Source organism: Cebus imitator, unplaced genomic scaffold (assembly GCF_001604975.1).
Source record: "Cebus imitator isolate Cc_AM_T3 unplaced genomic scaffold, Cebus_imitator-1.0 Scaffold24, whole genome shotgun sequence".
Taxonomy (NCBI): Eukaryota; Metazoa; Chordata; class Mammalia; order Primates; family Cebidae; genus Cebus; species Cebus imitator.
In genome coordinates, this window is record NW_016107339.1 from 8,960,744 (window position 1) to 8,981,834 (window position 21,091).

The 21,091-nt window shown below is 47.5% G+C and overlaps 1 protein-coding gene across 2 annotated transcripts in view; it reads left to right on the plus strand.

The window, feature by feature from the left end:
- TMEM217 (transmembrane protein 217) overlaps positions 1 to 6,989 on the plus strand; it is a 53,995-nt gene extending 47,006 nt beyond the window's left edge. Inside the window, exons 2-3 of one of the 2 annotated variants that reach the window (XM_037736239.1) lie at positions 3,921 to 4,006; positions 6,178 to 6,989. In XM_037736239.1, the coding sequence (XP_037592167.1) occupies positions 6,205 to 6,753 (549 nt within the window). In that variant the 5' untranslated portion in view covers positions 3,921 to 4,006; positions 6,178 to 6,204 and the 3' untranslated portion in view covers positions 6,754 to 6,989. The remainder of the gene's footprint in view (positions 1 to 3,920; positions 4,007 to 6,177) is intronic. The other variant, XM_017522567.2, reaches the window with a different exon arrangement.
- Positions 6,990 to 21,091: the final 14,102 nt, after the last annotated feature.

The window sequence follows — 21,091 nt, forward strand, 5'->3', positions numbered from 1 at the left end:
TCTTGCTCTATCGCCAAACTGGAGTGTAGTGGTGTGATCTCAGCTCACTGCAACCTCTGCCACCCGGGTTCAAGCAATTCTCCTGCCTCAGCCTTCCGATAGCTGGGATTACAGGTGTGCACCACCACACCTGGCTATTTTTTGTATTTTTAGTAGAGACAGGGTTTCACCATGTTGACAAGGCCAGTCTCAAACTCCTGACCTCAAGCGATCTGACCACCTCAGCCTCCCAAAGTGCTAGGATTACAGGCATGAGACACCATGCCTGGTAGAAAAATTAATTAACTATTACTATTTTCTATACTAACTATGTTTTATGACTTCCTACAATTATATGAAATATGTGTCACAAACACTTACATCTATCCAAGCCAGCATTTAGAATTTTATATATATATATATATATTTTTTTTTTTTTTTTAAAGACGGGGTTTCACCGTGTTGGTCAGGCTGGTCTTGAACTCCCGACCTCGAGTGATAAGGCTGCCTCAGCCTCCCAGAGTGCTGGGATTACAGGCGTGAGCCACCGCGTCCGGCCTAGGAATTATATTTTTTAAAAGATTAAAGACAGCTCACTCTACTTTTGAGGATTTTTATCTACTTGGTCAATGGATATCAAGAACCTTCAAGTGACTAAAAACTCAAGAGAAGGAATAAAATATAGCACACTGCAATACGAATGAGAATGCTTGATTTTGGCCCAACTAGGATAGTTAGTTTACAAGGTGTTGTAAATATTTTGGAGCAATCTACACTGTGGAGTACTCAGATAAACAAAATGTATATAAATAATTGATTTATAGTAATTCTGTAATCCAAATGGATTGTCTTCTCAAAGAGAGATTTGAATGTCTAATTTCATATGTTTTCCTTCTCAAAGAGGAGACATTTAAAATATTCTATTTGTGGCCGGGCGCGGTGGCTCAAGCCTGTAATCCCAGCACTTTGGGAGGTCGAGGCGGGTGGATCACGAGGTCAAGAGATCCAGACCATCCTGGTCAACATGGTGAAACCCCATCTCTACTAAAACTACAAAAAATTAGCTGGGCATGGTGGCGTGTGTCTGTAGTCCCAGCTACTCAGGAGGCTGAGGCAGGAGAATTGCCTGAACCCAGGGGGCGGAGGTTGCGGTGAGCCGAGATTGTGCCATTGCACTCCAGCCTGGGTAACAAGAGCGAAACTCCATCTCAAAAATAAAAAAATAAAATAAAATAAAATAAAATATTCTATTTGTGAAGGCAAAGGTAAGTCAAAGAAACTACAATTGTGAGAGGAGTTTTTTTTAAAGGACCAGACTGGGGAAGAAGTCTGCACCGACTGCAGTGATCACAAATGGCTTCACTAAAGTGACAGGATTTGATATGTCTTGAAAGATGGTTATAATTTTAATATATGATAAAGAGACAGGTAATATTCCACAGATCATTCATGACGGACCATAACATCACAGCAATCGGGACTCGCCAATCTTTGATTCTTAGTCTTTGCTTTCTTTGGATTAAAATATACAAAGATGCTAATAGTCATGCTGAGGTAAATTATAAAACTTCTCTCCCTATTGCCCCTCTCCTTTCTTCACCCATGCAAATTTATATCCATTTAAATGGACATACATTGCATTTTTTAAAAAGGTTAAATTTATGTCACCAAACATTATAGGAAGTTCAACTTCCAATATGACAGCACAAGGAAATCCATGGAACTGCTCCCCAGTGAAACCGCTGAAAATTATTTTTAAAACAAACCTGTAAGGGATCTGGAAATGTCCCCAATGGCATACAGCAAGTGAAGTATCTATTCAAGAAAATCAATGATCTGATTTTAAAAAGTGAGAGTCAACATGAACTCTAGACGTCAGCTCAAGGCAGGGGGCAGGAACCTGGTGCCCAGGCAGACCCTGCGGAGGGCATGTTGATAACAGAGGGCCCGGACCCCAGCACACACCTTGCTCCACAACCTGAATCTCCTTCTTACTGGCTCCCAGTTCAGAGAACTCCTGAGCAAACCCCTCTCCTCCTCATTCACCACACTGGGGACCTACTTCTGTTATAGGGCAAAGGAAGGGGCACAATCACACATGAGGAGAACACAGGTCAGTCCTCTGGCCAACCAATTTCCAATGGGGGACAGCTTGTTGGAAGCCTGACTTGGCCTTTCTCTGAGGTGACCATATGGCTTGGTAAGGGCCTGCTCACTCTGCTTCCAAGACGGTGCCTTCTTTCTGTGTCGTCCAAAAGGCAGAAACACCGTCCTTACATGGCAGAAGGGATGGAGAAGCAAAAGAAACTCGCTAGTTCCCTCCTGTCCCCTTATAAGGTCGCTTATCCATTCATGAGGGCTCTGCTCTTACAATTTAATCACCTCCTCAAGGCACCACATTTTAATGCTGTTGCATTAGGGATTAAGTTTTAACATGAATTTTGGGCAGACAAACAGTCAAACCATAGCAGTCACCATTTGCCAAGCTGTCCTCATCACTGTCTTCCCCACTCCCATCCTAAGTGCGCTTCTGCCCCTGTGCTCCTCACCTCCGTGTCTTCCATCCAGGTGCTCATCCAGGCTCCTTCTCCCACAGCCCCAGACCCCAAATCTGTCCCCCAACATCCCTCTGCTGCCTTGCTTCACCTCATTACCTTCTGTAGCCTCTCAACTGCTCTGCCTACCTCCACCTTTGCTCCCTTTCTGATCCATGATCCTCAAAGCAGCAATTAAGATTTTTCTAAAATGCAAATATGGCCAGGCACAGTGGCTCACGCCTGTAATCCTAATGCTTTTGGGGCCAAAGTGGGCAGACCAGTGGAGGTCAGGAGTTCAAGACCAGCCTGGCCAACATGGTGAGACCCCTTCTCTACTAAAACTACAACAATTAGGTGGGCGTGGTGGCGGGCGCCTGTAATTCCAGCTACTTGGGAGGTTGAAGCAGGAGAATCGCTTGAACTTGGATGTGGAGGTTGCAGTGAGTCGTAATTGTGCCACTGCACTCCAGCCTGGGCAACAGAGTGAGACCTTGTCTCAAAAATAAATAAGTAAATAAATAAACTGCAAATCTGGTTATGTCTGCCTGCCTGCCTGCCTGTTTGTCTGTCTGTCTCTCTCTCACACACACACGCACTCATACACATCACACACACACACACACACACACACACACACACATCCTGAAGACCCTCTCCTTTGCCTTTCAGAGAAACATCCACATGGCTGGTAGTGGGTAAGCTTCCTTCCTGATCTGGCCCCTGCCAACCTATACAGCCTTCCCCTCTGCTCAAGGCACACCAAACTTGCTGTTTCCAAAATGGCCGTTGCCTGTCCCTGTGCCTGCCTGGATGCTGTCCCCTTTGCTGGTGGTGAAAGCCCTCCTTTTTCTGCTTAGTTAATGCCCTGGTCCTTTAAGACCCAAGCTCAGCTAAGAAAAAGGCTAAAAAATAAACAACAACAACAAAAAACAAAACAAAAAAGAACTAAGCTCAGCTATTGCCACCTCCAGAAAGCCTCCCCTGCTTCTCATCCGATGATTTTCATCTCTCTCATTGTGACATCTTGACAACACTAAGCCATCTCTTTCTTTACCACATTTATCACACTGCATTGTAAGTTTCCTGTTTTCCTTTTTCTTTCTTTTTTTTTTTTTTGAGACGGAGTCTTGCTCTGTAGCCCAGGCTGGAGTGCAGTAGTGGTGTGATCTCGGTTCACTGCAACCTCCGCCTCCCGGGTTCAAGCAGTTCTCCTGCCTCAGCCTCCTGAGTAGCTGAGATTACAGACGCATGCCACTATGCCCAGCTAATTTTTGTATTTTTAGTAGAGATGGGGTTTCACCATGTTGGCCAGGGTGGCCTTGAACTCCTGACCTTGTGATCCGCCCATCATGAGTATTCTTTTTTCTTAATTAAAAAAAGTTTTTGTTTTTTTAATTTGTCCAGCTTCCACGATAGTATGTTTACCTGTCTATCTCCAGTACCAAGCTCAGACCCCAGCACCTAGTAGATACTCAATAGATGTTTGCTGTGTGAGTGTTGAATGAATAGAATGTACTAGAGGCAGTGGCAGAAAGAGAAGTCAGGTCGTTATTATAGTGACCCAGGAGAGAGGTGCCAAGGATGGGGACCAAGGCTGGCGCAGCAGAGCTGTGGACACCCGTGGAGTTTATATAGACATTTCCTTGAAACTTGCAACATGGACATAGAGCAAAGGAAGAAAACTGTGTGGTTCGAGGCCCAATTTTTGGATAATTCAGGCAAATACCCCATGGTTAGTGGCTGCTCTGGCAGCTGCCCTGTGAACTGGGCAGAGGTGAGATTTTGTTGTGCAGACGGGGAAGTAACAGTGCAGCTAGCCACCAGGCAACACGCTGTCTCCCTCCTGGGCCCTCCAGGTTCTAGGGAGCACTGAGAGGTTTGTGTATCTGGAGATTTGGAGTCACACAGGGTTGGGAGGATGGTGGGGAATAAAGTATAAGAAATTTGAGATGAATCTGGAAAACATTATGCTAGGTGAAGTAAGCCAGATACCAAAGGACAAATGTTGTATGATTCCACTTATGTGAGGGACCTAGAGCAGTCAAATTCACAGAGGCAGCCAGAAAAATAGTTAGCAAGGACCAGGGGAAGAGGGGAATGGGGAGTTGATGTTTAATGGATACAGAATCTTTGATAGGGATGATGAAAAAGTTCTGGAGATGGCCGGCCATGGTGGCTCATGACTATAATCCCAGCACTTTGGGAGGCTGAGGTGGGCAGATCACTTGAGGTCAGGAGTTCAAGACCAGCCTGGCCAACATAGCGTAACCCTGTCTCCTCTAAAAATAAATAAATTAGCTGGGCATGATAGTGCATGCCTGTTATCGCAGCTACTTGTGAGGTCGAGGCAGGAGAACCGCTTGAACCTGGGAAGCGGAGGTTGCAGTGAGTCAAGATCACACCACTGCACTCCAGCCTGAGTGACAGAGCAAGAGTCTGAAGAGAAAGAGAGAGAGAGAGAGAGAGAGAGAGAGAGAGAGAGAAAGAAAGAAGAAAGAAAGAAAGAAAGAAAGAAAGAAAGAAAGAAAGAAAGAAAGAAAGAAGGAAGGAAGGAAAGAAACACAGAAAGAAAGAAACAAAGAAAGAAAGAAACAAAGAAAAGAAAAAAAAGAGAAGGGAGGGAGGGAGGGAAGGGGGAAGGAAAGAAGGAAGGAAGGAAGGAAGGAAGGACGGACGGAAGGAAGGAAGGGAGGCTTCTAACAAGCTGTCCCCCACTGGAAATTGGTCGGCCAGAGGACAGCCCTGTGCTCTCCTCATGTGTGATTGTGCCCCTTCCTTTGCCCCATAACAGAAGTAGCTTGCCAGTGTGGTGAATGAAGAGGAGAGAGGTTTGCTCAAGAGTTCTCTGAATTGGGAGCCAGTAAGGAGATTCAGGCTGTGGAGGAAGGTGTGTGCTGGGGTCTAGCCTATCCCAGCCTTGGGCCCTCTGTTATCAACATGCCCTCCGCAGGGTCTGCCTGGGCACCAGGTTCCTGCCTCTTACCTGGAGCTGACCTCTAGAGTTCAGGTCTAACCTAGGTTGCAGCTGGAGGTCTGCCTGCTGAGCCTTCACCAGCACAACGGTGGCTTATCATTAAGGCATCTTGGCCCCCAGACATAGAAGACAGTAAGTCTTACCTGGATCCATAAACCTCCACCCACTCCTGCTGGCCAAACCCTGTGACTTGGGACAAGGCTGGGCCATGCCCAGGGAGCGAAGCAGGGAAATTTCTAAGGGCTTGGAAGGAAAGAGTAGCGGGGCCGGGGGGATGTCAGGGACAATTCCAAGCCTTTGAGGAGCCATGAGTTTTCTGACTTCAGAGAAGCAAACTCCCCAGATGGAGTTTGTACCATCCTTATTCCCAACACAGGAGCCTCTGAGTTCCACAAACCTACATCATCAACAGGAGCACTCTCTGCCGCTTTAGAGCAAAGCTGGAAAGCTGGAGCTGGAACAGCAGAACTGGAAGGTACTTAGGAGAGTCCCAGGCCAGTGATACATCCATTTCCCCATGATGTGGTCACATCTAGCTAGTTAGGTCAGAGCAGGGGCCAGCCCCCATGTTCCTTAACTTCCAGCCCATTGCCTGTCCACATACCATCATTGCTGTTAGCGCTCCTATTTATACCTAAGGCTAGCTCTGCCGTCTTGTCACATGTCTGCATGATTTTCTTCCTGCAGGAGGTGCTCTGGTAAAACAAGGATAAAATGAATGCCAGGATGGTCTCCCTCGTGGTGGGCATCTTCTCTGTCCTCAACACCATCCAGTTCTTCATCTTTGACCTGAATCAGACTACACACATTGGCTCTGAGGACAAGTTCAGCATCTACACGGACTCAAAGTTGAAGCTAGTCACTTGGATCCTGTTCCACAGGGCTGAGATCAGCACTGCCCTCTCCCTCACCACCATCGTCATCAGCTGCTTCCTCCTTTATTGTATCTATAATAATATCTTCCAGGGGCTGCTGATCTATGCCATGTGGATCATCACTTATGAGTTCATCAACTTCTCCATAGTCCTGCTCCTCAACAATATCATCAAAGATGAGTTTAAGCAGCTGAGTCACTTGTACCTGATTTTCCAAATCTCACACATGCTCCTGCACTTTTTCTGTCTGCCCTTCATCTTCAAGCATGCGTACAGCCTTTACCAGGAGCTCCCAGCTGTGAAAAAGGCAGCCCGCCCCAGGTCCTCCTCCACCAGTGCAGTGAACTTAAGACTACCTGTCCCTTGGAGAATGTTGTACCAGAAGTGAAACTGACCCCTGCCGGGAAAGGTGGGAGCGAACGGTGCTCCTCAGCAACGGAACCCTCCCTGCCCCGCCAGTCTTCTGTTGATGCTGCTTGGTTTGTCAGGGCTTTTGAGTTTTATGCACTGTGGAATGATCCTTGGGAGAGGGCGGGTTGTGTGGATTAATTATTGTACAGATGTGTGGTGTGACTTGTTTTAGTAGTTAATGATATATGTGGCCTTGTGCTTACTTAGCTGTCTCACTGGTGTCTGTTTTTGCCTCTCACAGTCCCCTCTCTTGTGCAGTTCCTTAGTTTTTAGTTTTTCCTTTATGGGTTGACCCACAGATGCCCGTTCTGCTGAGTCCTTTGGAGCAGTATTGCCCAACAGAACTTCCTGTGCTGATGGAAATGTTCTCTATCTGTGCTGGCCACTAGCCATATGTGGCAACTGAGCACTTAGAATGTGACTATTACAAACCAATAATTTAACCAAATTTTAAATTTTATTCCATTTTGGCCAATTTCCGTTTCAATAACTATGTAGGGTTGGCTCAAGACTAGCCTATCAGCCCAGCACAGTGGTTCACGCCTGTAATCCCAGCACTTTGGGAGGCTGAGGTGGGTGGATCACTTGAGGACAGGAGTTCGAGACCAGCCTGGCCAGCAGGGTAAAACCCCGCCTCTACTAAAAATACAAAAATTAGCTGCACATGGCGGCGGGTGCCTGTAATCCCAGTTACTCGAGAGGCTGAAGCAGAAGAATCACCTGAACCCAGAAGGCGGAGGTTGCAGTGCGCTGAGATCACACCATTGCACTCCAGCCTGGCCAACAGAAGTGAAACTCTGTCTCAAAAAAGAAAAAAAACAACAAACAAACAAACAAACAAAAAACTACCCTATTGGAGAGCACAGCCTTCTGAAGATTCACTTTAGAAAAGACCCCACTGGGCAGGGCGCGGTGGCTCATGCCTATAATCCCAGCACTTTGGGAGGCTAAGGCGGGTAGATCACGAGGTCAAGAGATCGAGACCATCCTGGTCAACATGGTGAAACCCTGTCTCTACTAAAAATACAAAAATTAGCTGGGCATGGTGACGAGTGCCTGTAGTCCCAGCTACTCAGGAGGCTGAGGCAGGAGAATTGCTTGAACCCAGGAGGTGGAAATTGCGGTGAGCCAAGATCGGGCCATTGCACTCCAGCCTGGGTAACAAGAGCGAAACTCTGTCTCAAAAAAAAAAAGAAAAGAAAATACCCCATTGAAAAGACCCCTTTCCAGAGTCATGCCTCACCCTGCTTCCCTCATACTTTTCAGAAAGCAGTTCCTCATGTTGGTTCACAATAACATAGCAAGAAGAATCCCCATTTAAGAAAGTGCCAGAGGCTGGGCGTGGTGGCTCACGCCTTAATCCAGGCATTTTGGAGGCCAAGGTGGGCAGATCACCTGAGGTCGGGAGTTTGAGACCAGCCTGGCCAACATGGTGAAACCCCGTCTTTATTTAAAAAAGAAAAGAAAAGAAAAGAAAAGAAAAGAAAAGAAAAGAAAAGAAAAGAAAAGAAGAAAAGAAAAGAAAAAGTGCCAGGATTTCTCAGCTGAAGCACTATTGACATTCTGGACTGGATAATTCTGTCCTGTGGGGGGGCTCTCCTTTGCACTGTAGAATGTTTAGCAACATCCCTGATCTTTACCCACTATTCACTGGGAGCATCTGTCTGTCCCCCATGCTGTCACAACCAAAAATATCTCCAGGGGATTAAGCCCACCCATTCCCTCCTGGGCTGGTGGATTATCTAGGTTTCAAGTCAGATAGTAAAACAGGATTGGCTGGGTGAGGTGGCTCACACCTGGAATCCCAGCACTTTGGGAGGCCAAGGTGGATGGATCACTTAAGGTCAGGAGGTCGAGACCAGCCTGGCCAACACAGCGAAACCCTGCCTCTACTAAAAATACAAAACTTAGCTGGCTGTAGTGGCAGGTGCCTGTGGTCCCAGCTACTCGGAAAGCTGAGGCAGGAGAATTGCTTGAACCCAGGAAGTGGATCTTGCAGTGGGCCGAGATTGTACCACTACATTCCAGCTTGGGTGACAGAGCCAGACTCCATCTCAAAACAAAAACAAAAACACAGGCTCAACACTTTGAAAACCAAAAAGAACCCCAAAAGATATCTTCAGGCATTGTCAAATATCCCCTGGGGTGGGGTGGGGGTGGGGCAAAATTGCTCCTAGTTGAGAGACACTATTGAAAAGCAACACACCCCAGTGTTGAGAGCTGGCAGGCCATTACCTTGAACTAGGAACGCCACTTTTCCTGAGAGCTGTTCACATTCACCACTTGTGCAGTCTTCATCCTAATGCTCCCATTTTATGGTCTGATGAAACTGAGGCTCACTGGGCTTCGGTGATAAGATCAAAGTCACATAGTGGCAAAAGCAGGACTTGCATCTCATCATCTGACTTCATACATGAAAGTCTTACTTTGCTCCCTGATTCAGTTTTACTTTTACCAAGATAAAAAGGAAGCACCTCCTTTTAGGGTAGTTTCTTTTCCCTTGAAAAATGTTGGGAGTGAAGGCAAGAGATATGTTTGTTTGTTTGGGCCATACTCCTCCAAACTATTGAGCACAATGAGAGTAGTTCGCTTTTCCTGAACCCTCAGCGCCAGGTACTGTCCTACAATCCACTCAACTCTTTCCACCACCCTGATTTGAACCTGGGCCAGTTCCCCAAATGACCACAAGATGGCAGTCAGTAACAAGCTTTTGCTTAGCCCAAAGCCAGATGCTCTAAGGGTAGCTGATTTGGATTTACGGAGCTTCCAGCTAATGACTGGGAACTAATGTGTGTCTCTGCCCCAGTCTCACAAGGCATGTCTAGTCTGATTGTGACTTGCTAGTACCAGAAACGCAAAATAAAATATAAAACATGGGCAGACTTCTGGGTTCTGAACCATCCCGGTTCAGGTTGCTGGGGTGGGAGGTGGACTGGGCAACGCTGAGGAAACCTGCGTGTTGAAGAAGTGTAGGGAGAAGCAGAGATCCAAGAATCAGCTCAACCGAGAGTTACTTGAGTTGAGAAAGCTGAAGACGCTCAAATGCAAGGTTGTGCTATCCTCTCTACCAAGACTCTTCCAAAGCATGGTTGCCTCTGCCTTCACTTCCTGGTCTCCTGTTCTCTCTAGAACCCGTCCAGTTGGGTTTCACTTCCTCCACTCCCCTGGGACTGCTCTTGTCAAGGCCATCTCCACACTGCTCAAGCCGGTGGTCAGTTCTCCGCCTTTGCTCACCTGTCCTGCAGTGGCCTTCGACTGCTGATCCCTCTCTCCTGCCAACAGGTGTCTCTGGCAGCTCCTGTGCCTCTCTCTCCATCCCTCCCCTGCCGCACTGGCCCCTTCTGCTCCGTCTCCTTTGCTGACCTCTCCTCATCTTCCTTAGCTCCAAACATTGGAGTGCCCCCGGCTCAGTCCTTCTCTGTCTCCCTGGCTCCCAGCTCACCTGGTCCAGGCCCACCACTAAACCCCATAGGTATCTTCAGCCCGGACCTTCCCTCTAACCCTGGCTTTGCTTATGCAGTCGCTTCCTTGATGTGGTAGACAGCTCTAACGTGGTTCCCGAAGATCCATGCCAACTGATGTTCACATTCATTGCCTCTTCTGAGATGTGGGCAGGACCCAGTGAGCCTCTTCTAGCACAGGGAACATAGCAAAAGCAATGGGGTGTCCTTTCCAAGGTTAGGTTACAGAAAGACGATGGCATCAGTGCTGTGCGCCCTCTGAGGGAAGCTGGCTGCCATGTTGAGAATGTCCTTATGGAAAGGCTCATACCACCAAGATCAGAGGTTGCCAGCCAAGAGCCTGTGAGGAACGGAATCCTACCAACAGTCCCACGAGGGAGCTTGGAAACAGATCCTCCCCTACACAACTCTTTCTGTTGTTGTTTTTTAAATACAACACAGGGTCTCCCTATGCTGCCGAGGCTGGTCTTGAACTCCTGGCTTCAGGCAATTCTCCCACCTTGGCTTCCCAGAGTGCTGAGAGTATAGGCATAAGCCACCATACCCAGCCAGCATACGTTTTGGGGCGGCCACTGTTGTATGTAGAGACATGTTTGTAGAAATGTGACATGTACTAGTTACCTATTATTGCATAACAAATTACCCCAAAATTAGCGGCTTAAGACAGCACATTTATTTTGTCTTCGTTTTTGTAGTAAGGAGTCCAAAAACAACTTACCTCATTCCCTGACTCAGATTTTCTCAGGGTCTCACTCAGGATGTTTATTGCTTTTATTTTATTTTATTTATTTTTTTTTGAAGATGGGGTTTCACCATGTTGGTCAGGCTGATCTTGAACTCCTGACCTCAGGTGATCTGCCCGCCTTGGCCTTTGTCAACACTTTGTCTGCCCTGCCTCCCTCTGCTGCAGCCACGCTGGCCTCCTTTCGGTGACCCTAACACAGCCAGCACACTCCAGCCTCGGGACCTTTGCCCTCGCCATGCCTTCTGCCTGGAAGATTCTTACTCCAGCTATTCACCAGCTTCCTCTCTTGCTCAGAGGTCAGGGCAGAAATCCCAAGTCCTTACCTCCAAAGTGCTTGGATTACAGGTGTGAGCCACCACACCCGGCAGCGTTTATTTGCTTTTTAGAGACAAGGTTGCATCGTGTCACCCAGGCTGGAATGCAGTGATGCAATCCCAGCTCACTGCAGCCTTGAACTTCTACGCTCAAGCTAACCTCACCTCAGCCTCCTGAGTAGCTGGGAATACAGGCGTGCCACCACATCTAACTAATATAAACATTTTTTTTAAAGTTTTCTTAAAATTTAGGAGTGTAGCCAGGCGTGGTGGCTCTCACCTGTAATTCCAGCACTTTTCGAGGCCAAGGCAGGCAGATCACCTGAGGTCAGGAGTTCGAGACCAGACTGGCCAACATGGTGAAACTCCATCTCTACTAAAAATATAAAAATTACCTGGGCATGATAGTGGGTGCCTGTAATCCCAGTTACTCAGGAGGCTGAGGCAGGGGAATCACTTGAACCTGGGAGGTGAAGGTTGCGGTGAGCCAAGATTGCACCATTGCACCCCAGCCTGGGCAGCAAGAGCAAAACTGCATCTCAAAAAAAAAATTGAGGAGTGTATCCCAATCCACACTCCTGATTTTCTCTCATCACCTGCCCTAACTTTGCCCAGTCTTTGCCACCTCTACCCTTCCATTGCTCAAGTTAAAGACCCAGCAGGCATCCTTGGGTCCTCTCTTCCTCTCAGCCTGTATCTAACCCCTCCACACTCCCCATCAGCCCACCCTTCAATATAGATCCAGATCCAAGCACTTGGTATCACCTCTCCTGCCACCTCCCTGGCCCAGGCCAGCACCGTCTCTTGCCCAGGTTATTGCAATAGCAGCTCCTGACTGGCCTCCCCAGGCCACTGTGTTCCCTTTACAGGCAGTTCCCCGCCCAGCCATCAGAGGGGTCCTGTTGAAGCCGGAGTCAGATCATGTGCCTCCTCCTCCTCTCCTAACCTGCCAGGGGTCCCCACCACACTCAGGGTAGAAATCCCAAGTCCTTACCATGGCATGCCAGCTGCTAAATAACCCAGTCCCCTGCCACCCTCTGATCTCCTTTGTCACCACTTTGTCTGCCCTGCCTCCCTCTGCCGCAGCCACGCTGGCCTCCTTTCGGTGACCCTAACACAGCCAGCACACTCCGGCCTCAGGACCTTTGCCCTCGCCATGCCTTCTGCCTGGAAGATTCTTATTCCAGCTATTCACCAGCTTCCTCTCTTGCTCAAAGGTCATCAGAGAGGCCTTCCCTACCAACCTGTGTGAAAGCCCATCTACCCCACCCTATGCGTCTCTTTCCCACTTATTCTGCTACATTTTTTCATAACATGTACTATCCCCTGACTTACTGTATACAGGTGCCTCTCCCACCATCCCCCAAAAATGTGAGCACCATGTTTACTCCACTGATGTTTTCCCAGCACCTAGTTCAATGCCTAGTATGCAGCAGGTGCTTGATAAAGATTTGTGGAATGAACAGACATAGACCCTCAGGTTTTTTTTGTTTCATTTTGTTTTTGGTGAAAAGATATACATATATTTAGAATTAGCCAGCTGGACTCACTTTAGATGATCCCAATTTTGTTGGCAACATCCAAAGCATCGTAATCAGGAGCCAGTCGAACATATGCCTTCTTCTCTCCATCAGGCCGAATCAGGGTGTTGACCTTGGCCACATCAATGTCATAGAGCTTCTTCACAGCCTGTTGGATCTGGTGCTTGTTGGCTTTAACATCCACAATGAACACAAGTGTGTTGTTGTCTTCTATCTTCCTCATGGCAGACTCAGTGGTCAGCGGAAACTTGATGACAGCATAGTGGTCCAGTTTGTTTCTCCCGGGTGCGCTCTTCCGAGGATATTTGGGCTGCCTCCGGAGTCGCAGTGTCTTGGGCCGCTGGAAGGTGGGTGACGTGTGGATCTTTTTTTCTGTGGCTGTGGACACCTTTCAACACTGCCTTCTTGGCCTTTAAAGGCTTCGCTTTGGCTTCGGCTTTAGGAGGGGCAGGAGCTTCCTTCTTCGCTTTCGGCGCCATCTTGTGAAAAGCTGGGTTTTTTTTTTGTTTTTTGAGACAGAGTCTCTGTCGCCCAGGCTGGAGTGCAGTGGTACCATTGGGGCTCAGTGCAACCTCTGCTTCCCGAGTTCAAGCGATTCTCCTTCCTCAGCCTCCTGAATAGCTGGGACTACAGGTGCTCCCCACCACGCTGGGCTAATTTTTGTATTTTTAGTAGAGGCAGGGTTTCACCATGTTGGCCAGCTGGTCTCGAACTCTTGACCTCGTGATCCACCTGTCTCGGCCTCCCAAAGTGCTGAGATTACAGGCGTGAGTCGCCACACCCGGCCTGTGGGGCAAATTCTTACTGCTCTTTCAGCCTCCTGTTTCTATTCCTTTCTTCTCTCATTCAATTCTGCAGTCTCTAGTGAAGAATCTAGATACAGGTAGGGAAATACCCACAAAGGATACGATTTCAGCCCCTTATTCCTTTCCTTTTTTCCCAGTCCTGTTCCCTTGCACCAGTTGCTGCTACTAGAAACACTGCTTCATCTCCCAGCTCCACCTCACCAAGTGAAAAACAGGTCTTCCCAACAGAGCAGGTGTCCCCGGGAAGAGTAATACTCTAAGCGCTGTCACCCACCTCTGACACTGTCAGTCCGTGAAGAGTCCCCAGCCTTCCGTCCTACTTGTCTTCATACAGTTTGTTACTGTGTTGCAGACCCTGAGTTAGGAATTGGGGAATACCCGGGAAGCAAGACACAGCCCACATTTGAAGGGGCTCCCAACGCAGTGAGTGGCCAATCCACTTGGGCCATTTGGACACAGGACGATAGGTGCTGGAGGAAGCACTGGGGGCCACAGGAGGGGGCCTCGGAGGTAGAGAGTCAGGGAAGTCTTCCTGGAGGAGAAAAACCTTTAAGCCAAGTCCTAGAAGATAATATAATTTAGCCCTTAGAAAGCAGGGGAAGGCCAGGTGCAGTGGCTCACGCCTATAATCCCACCACTTTGGGAAGCTGAGGCAGGAGGGTAGCTTGAGCCCAGGAGTTCGAGACTAGCCTGGGCAATATAGTAAAACCTCATCTCTGCAAAAAATTTGAAAATTAGGCCAAGAGCAGTGGCTCACACCTGTAATCCCAGCACTTTGGGAGGCCAAGGCGGGCGGATCACAAGGTCAGGAGTTTGAGACAAGCCTGGCCAATATGGTAGAACCCCATCTCTACTAAAAATACAAAAATTAGTGGGGCATGGTGGCGCCTGTAGTCCCAGCTACTCAGGAGGCTGAGGCAGGAGAATCGCTTGATTCTCCGGGAGGCAGAGGTTGCAGTGGGCTGAGATGGCGTCACTGCCCTCCAGCCTGGGCAACAGAGTGAGACTCCGTCTCAAAAAACAAACAAACAAACAAACAAAAATTTTAAAATTAGCCAAACATGGTGGTTCGTGCCTGTATCCCAACTACTTCGAAGTCTGAAGTGGGAGGATCGCTTGAGCCTGGGAGGCAAACGTTGCATTGAGCCAAGATCACAACACTGCACTCCAGCCTGGGTGACAGTGAGACTCTGTCTCAAAAGAAAGAAAGAAAAGAAAAAAGAAAGAAGGGAGGAAAAGAAAAGATGGGAGCGTGAGAAGGTGCAGGTACCCCTGGGGTAGCAGAGCTGTAACTCTTTTCAGCCATTTCCACCTAAGGTGACAGGAGGGGCTATGTGCAGGGGCGATAGTGTCAAGAGGAAGCAAACAGGCATGGAACTTCCCCAAAGATAAGAGGGTCTCCCCTTTCCCACGCCTCTGCTGTTAGGTGTCTAACCACCAAATATTTCTTCAGTAACTTTCCCACCTGACAGCGGCTGCCTTTAGCTGCTAATCATTTCTAATGGGAGTGTTCCACGGAGGACAAACTTTATTCCCTGTCAGTTTCTCCCCACTGGTTCGAGATGTGTAAATGTTTCCATGAGGTTTACTTCTTTTCACCTTACAACCTTCATTCTCCATTTCTCTGGCCTGCCCCTAGTCCTCCCCACATGGATTGCTACCTTTCTTCAGTGTATTTTTTTTCTTTTTAAAGACGGGGTTTCACCATGTTGGCCAGGTTGGTCTCCATCTCTTGACCTCGTGATCCACCTGCCTTGGCCTCACAAAGTGCTGGGATTACAGGCGTGAGCCACCACACCCAGCCTCTGTATTTTTTTGTTGTTGTTGTTAATCTTTTAAATGTGTTTGCTGTGTCATCCAGGTGGAGTGCAGTGGTACCAGGCTCAAGTGATCCTCCCGCCTCGGCCTCCTGAGTAGCTGGGATTACAGGCGTATGTCACCTTGCCTGGCTAATTTTTGCATTTTTTTGTAGAGACAGGGTTTTGCTATGTTGCCTGGGCTGGTCGTGAACTCCTGGGCTCCTGTGATCCTCTGGGCTCGGCCTCCCAAAGTGTTGGGATTACAGGTGTAAGCCACTGTGCCTGGCCTCCTCAGTCTCTTCAGACTGTTGGTCTGTACACATGGACTAAAGCTTTGCTTTTCCCTCCACCCCCCTGCATCACTCTCCCCACCAGCAAGGGTTTTACGAAGGGTCCTGGGAACCAGCCCCAGAGGAGGCTGCCTGGAGATAAGGACTGAGACCCTGACTCCCAGACACACAGGGAAGGTGCGCAGGGAAGCGCTCCCAGCCTCCCTCCCACTTCATCCTCTCGCTATTGGTAAAAGAGGAACTTATTTAAATGCTTACTTTTTTCCCACAAATAACTTATGATTTTATTCCCTGGGAAATCATTTTCACAAATGCCTCTGATCATATTTTGTATCATTCACAAGGAATTTTTTTGTTTTGTTTACCCCTTTTATTATTTATTTATTTTTAATTTTATTTTAGATTCAAGGGCACATGCGCAGATTTCTTGTATAGGTAAGTTGCATGTCATGGGGGTTTGGTGTACAGATTAGTCAGTCACCCCGGTAATAAGCATAGTACTCCTTTGGGAATCTGAGGTGGGTGAATCAACTGAGGTTAGGAGTTCGAGACCATCCTAGCCAATGTGGTGAAACCCTGTCTCTACCAAAAATGCAAAATTATCTGGGCGTGGTGGCAGGCGCCTATAATCCCAGCTACTCCAGAGGCAGGAGAATCGCTTGAACCTGGGAAGAGGAGGTTGCAGTGAGCTGAGATCATGCCACTGCACTCCGGCCTGGGAGAAAGGAGCAAAATTCCGTCTCAAAAAAAAAAAAAGCATAGTACTTAATAGGCAGTTTTTTTCTTCTTTTTTGTAGTGACAAGGTCTCACTGGTTTTAAACTCTGAGCTCAAGTGATCCTCCCACCTCAGCCTCCCAAAGTGCTAGGATTCCACAGTTGGTGTTTGTTTGTTTGTTTTTGTTTTTCAGACAGGGTCTCACTCTGTCGTCCAGGCTGGAGTGCAGTGGCATGATCTCAGCTCACTGCAACCTCCGCCCCCTGGGCTCAAGGGGTTCTCCTGCCTCAGTCTCCCAAGTAGCTGGGATTACAGGCATGCACCACCATACCCCACTAGTTTTTTTATTTTTAGTAGTGATGGGGTTTCATCACTACTGTTGGCCAGGTGGGTCTCAAACTCCTGACCTCAAGTGATTCACCTGCCTTGGCCTCCCAAAGTGCTGGGATTACAGCTGTGAGCCATGGCGCCTGGCCAGATTCCATAGTTCCGTAATCCTTGCCCTCCTCCCACCTTCCACCCTCTAGCAGGCCCCAATGTCTGTCGTCCCCTTCTTCGTGTTCATATGCACTCAGTGTTTATTTAGCTCCCACTCGTAAGGGACAACGTGCAGTATTTTTTTTTCTGTTCCTGTGTTAGTTTGCTAGGAAACAAGGGTTTTATGCATGTGTGTTTGGTGTGTGATTGTGTACTCCTGTGCATCTGTGATGGTGTGTGTGAATGTATGCATTTTTGTCTGTTGTGTCTGTGTGTATATTTGTATATCTGGGTTTATGTGTGTTTGTATTTGTGTATGTTGTGTCTGTGTGTGTGTTTGTGTATCTGTTTTGTGTTTGTGAATATGTATATTTGTGTATGTTGTATATGTGTATTTGTATGTCTGTGTTTGTGGATGTGTGTGTGTGTTTGTGTATATGTAAAAGACTGTCACCTGAACCCAGGAGTCAGAGGTTGCAGTGAGCCGAGATTGTGCCACTGCACTCTAGCCTGGCAACAGAGAGAGATTCCCTCTCAAAAAAAAAAAAAAAAGTACTTGATATCTTCTGTACTGCAAGGGCTTAAAAAGAAATAATTACTTGGTGATTATCAGAAATAACTTACGTATTTTTAAAGATATTTAAAAATCAAATTTTTTTCCAGACTTTACACGTTTTTAAAATCTCCTTCTGCCTCCTACCAAGGCTGCCTCTTCTCTTCAGAAATGTATCCCATGAAGGACATCTTATTTAAAATGTATGTTTGATTTCTCTTCCCCTGACAGTGTGGCACTGACAAGATACATTATATGAATGATGTGATGGCGAATGGACTTGAAGTCAGCCTGCTTCTCAAATGGAGTTTTGGGGAAAATAAAGGATTCCTTTCAGAGTCATGGGGAGAAAGTAGTTGTAAAAGTGTCCCAGTGGCTGGGCACAGTGGCTCATGCCTGTAATCCCAACATTTTAGGGGGCCAAGGCAGGAGGATCGCTTGAGCCCAGGAGCTCAAGACCAGCCTGAGCTAGTCACTACAGGGCAATGTAGTGAGACCCCGTCTCTTAAAAAAAAAAAAAAAGAAAGAAAAAGAAAAAGTGCCCAAGCAATTAGGAGTCCTCTCAATTCAGCAAATAAACATTTTGCAGCTCCTTTCAAGGATTTCCCAGCCCCCCGCATCTTCCTCTCCAGCCTCCTCCCTGCTACCTGGACCTCAGCCTGACCCCATCTACCCCACCCTTTGATCTGAGGAGCCCTTGCATTTTTTGGCCTGATTGGGATTATTTTATTTAGCATTTGGTCACCTTTGTACGATAACCATCCACCTTCTCCACCTTCTGACATCTGGAGCACACCTATGTTTCCTAAACACATGCATTCACACTTTCTTTCATTCATCAAAATTTATTCATTCATCCAAACGTGCTTATCAACTATATACCAGGCATTGTGCTAAGTGAGGCAAAAATTAAAAGCAGAATGCAGTCTTGGCCCTGCATCAAGAAGGTAGCGTGTCGGGAAATCATTAAAGTTCTACGTGATAAATCAGGTAAGAGAGGAAGTCCAAAGTGCTATCTTATCTTTATTCGTCAGTGATTCGTTCAACAAATCTTTATTGAGTTCATACTAAATATATCAGGTCCTGTTCTAGATATTGGAGTGACAAAGGTGAGGAAAAGAGATCAATTCCTACTCTCACAAAACTTACATTCTGAGGAGGGAAGACCAATGATAAGCAACAAAATACGCACATCTATATAATAATTTCAGCTGTGATAGGTGCTCTGAAGATAATAAGACGGGGTAATATCATAGAGAGTTTGGTTCCAAATACCAAGACTTTGCCAGTCCTAGTAATGCTATCCTCTCATGATTGACTGGTTCAGGAATAGGCTTATGACTCAATGGAGGCAGGCAGCCAGGAGACCTTTGGACAAAGGTTGTCTCTCTGGGGAGGTGATGCTTAACAGGACAGAGAAGATCTGTGGGAAGGCCACTCGGAGCAAAGAGGAAAGCAAATGCAAAGTTCCAAGCAGGGGGAGCAAGTCTGGAGAGTTGAAAGAACAGTCAGAAAGCCAAGGACTGGGCTGGGCTACCGCACCCGGTTGGCAGTCTTAAGAAACATCAATCCACAAGTTTATCTTTGCCATGTTTGTTGAATTGCTCAAATAATTTTTATTTTTTTAGAGATAGGATCTTTCTCTGTTACCCAGGCTGGAGTGCAGTGGTGTCACAGCTTACTGCAGCCTCACACTTCTGGGCTCAAGCAATCCTCCTGCCTCAGCCTCCCAAGTAGCTGGAACTACAGGTGCACGCCACCATGCCTAGCTAGTTTTTATTTTTTGTAGAGATAAGGTCTTGCTTTGTTGCCCAGGCTGGCCTTGAACTCTTGGCCTTAAGTGATCCTCCCCACTCAGCCTCCCAAAGTGCTGGGATCACAGGCATGAGTTACTGTGCCTGGCCTCAAATAGTTTAAGTAGATGTGGCAGGCTTGATTTTCTCAGGCCATCTATTTCTGAGTAGGTTACACTTGGCTAGATGTTCAATGACCTGTTCATTATTACAATTCTATAGACTAGCCAGGTATGGAGGTGATACACTGGCCTGCATTTCCAGGTGACTTGTCAACTAAAGTCAATATTTATGGAGTGCTACTGTGAGCAAGACTTGGACAAAAAGCATTGAGGGGGATTTTCCCTCCAGGTGCTTACCATGTGTTGGAGAGAAATATGTAGATAAGCCATCAGAACAAACACTGATTGAGTGTAAACAATAAGAAATCATATTGTTTTTCCTATTTTATTTTATTTTATTTATTTTTTTTTTTTGAGACGGAGTTTCGCTCTTGTTACCCAGGCTGGAGTGCAACAGCGTGATCTCGGCTCACCGCAACCTCCGCCTCCCGGGTTGAGGCAATTCTCCTGCCCCAGCCTCCTGAGTCGCTGGGATTACAGGCACGCGCCACCATGCCCAGCTAATTTTTTGTATTTTTAGTAGAGACGGGGTTTCACCATGTTGACCAGGATGGTCTCGATCTCTTGACCTCGTGATCCACCCGCCTCGGCCTCCCAAAGTGCTGGGATTACAGGCTTGAGCCACCGCGCCCGGCGTTTTTCCTATTTTATATATAAGGAAACTGAGGCCCTGTGTTCCTCCCCTTGAGGTGCTCATGGAGTAGGAGGGGAAGCTGACAGCTAAGTACATTAATTGCGATACCAAATAATAAGGGGCTTGGGGGTATCAAGGGGTAGATTAACTCTTTGTAGGTGACTTACTGGTAAGAAAGCCTTCTTTGGAGAGGTGACACACAAGCTGGGTTTTGAAAAATGAAGATGGTCGCTGAGCACAGTGGCTAATGCCTGTAATACTTTGGGAGGCTGAGGTGGAAGGATCATGAGGTCAGGAGTTCAAGACCAGTCTGGCCAACATAGTGAAACCTTATCTCTACCAAAAACACACAAAAGATTAGGCAGGTGTAGTGGCCCATGCCTGTAGTCCCTGCTACTCGGGAAGCTGAGGCAGGAGAATCGAGTGAACCAGGAGGCAGAGAAGTTGCAGTGAGCCGAGATTGCGCCGTTGCACTCCAGCCAGGGCAACAGTAGGAGACTCTGTCTAAAAAAAAAAAAATAAAGAAAGAAAAGAAAAATGAATGAAGATGGTTTGCAAGGCCAATGGTTGTGGGGTGGAAAGCCAAGAGTCAGAACTTGGGCAGAAGGCATTCCAGTTGGAGGGCACAGCAAGTGCAAAGACAAGGTGGAGTGGAACGGGATGGCGTGTTGCAGGGATCGGGAGCTCAGTGGGGCTGCGGCAGTGCTAGTGGGTAGCAGCTGGAGGGGAGGCTGGAGAGTGAGCAGCTGCCATGTCTTGAAGGGGACTCCCCTCCACCACCCGCCACTTCTCATCCCCTGGGCAAATCCTGCTGTGCTAAGTTTACACTTTTCTCTGGGGCAGTGGTAAGGGCTGTAATTCATCCATTAGAATATTGTGAAATCAGTTAGCAGGTCAAAAAGGAATCCAATGGGACAGACTAGACTGGAATAAAATAAAGATGCTGGCTGGGCACATGGCTCAGGCCTGTAATCCCAGCACTTTGGGAGGCCGAGGTGGGCGGATCACGAGGTCAAGAGATCGAGAGCATCCTGGCCAATATGGTGAAACCCTGTCTCTCCTAA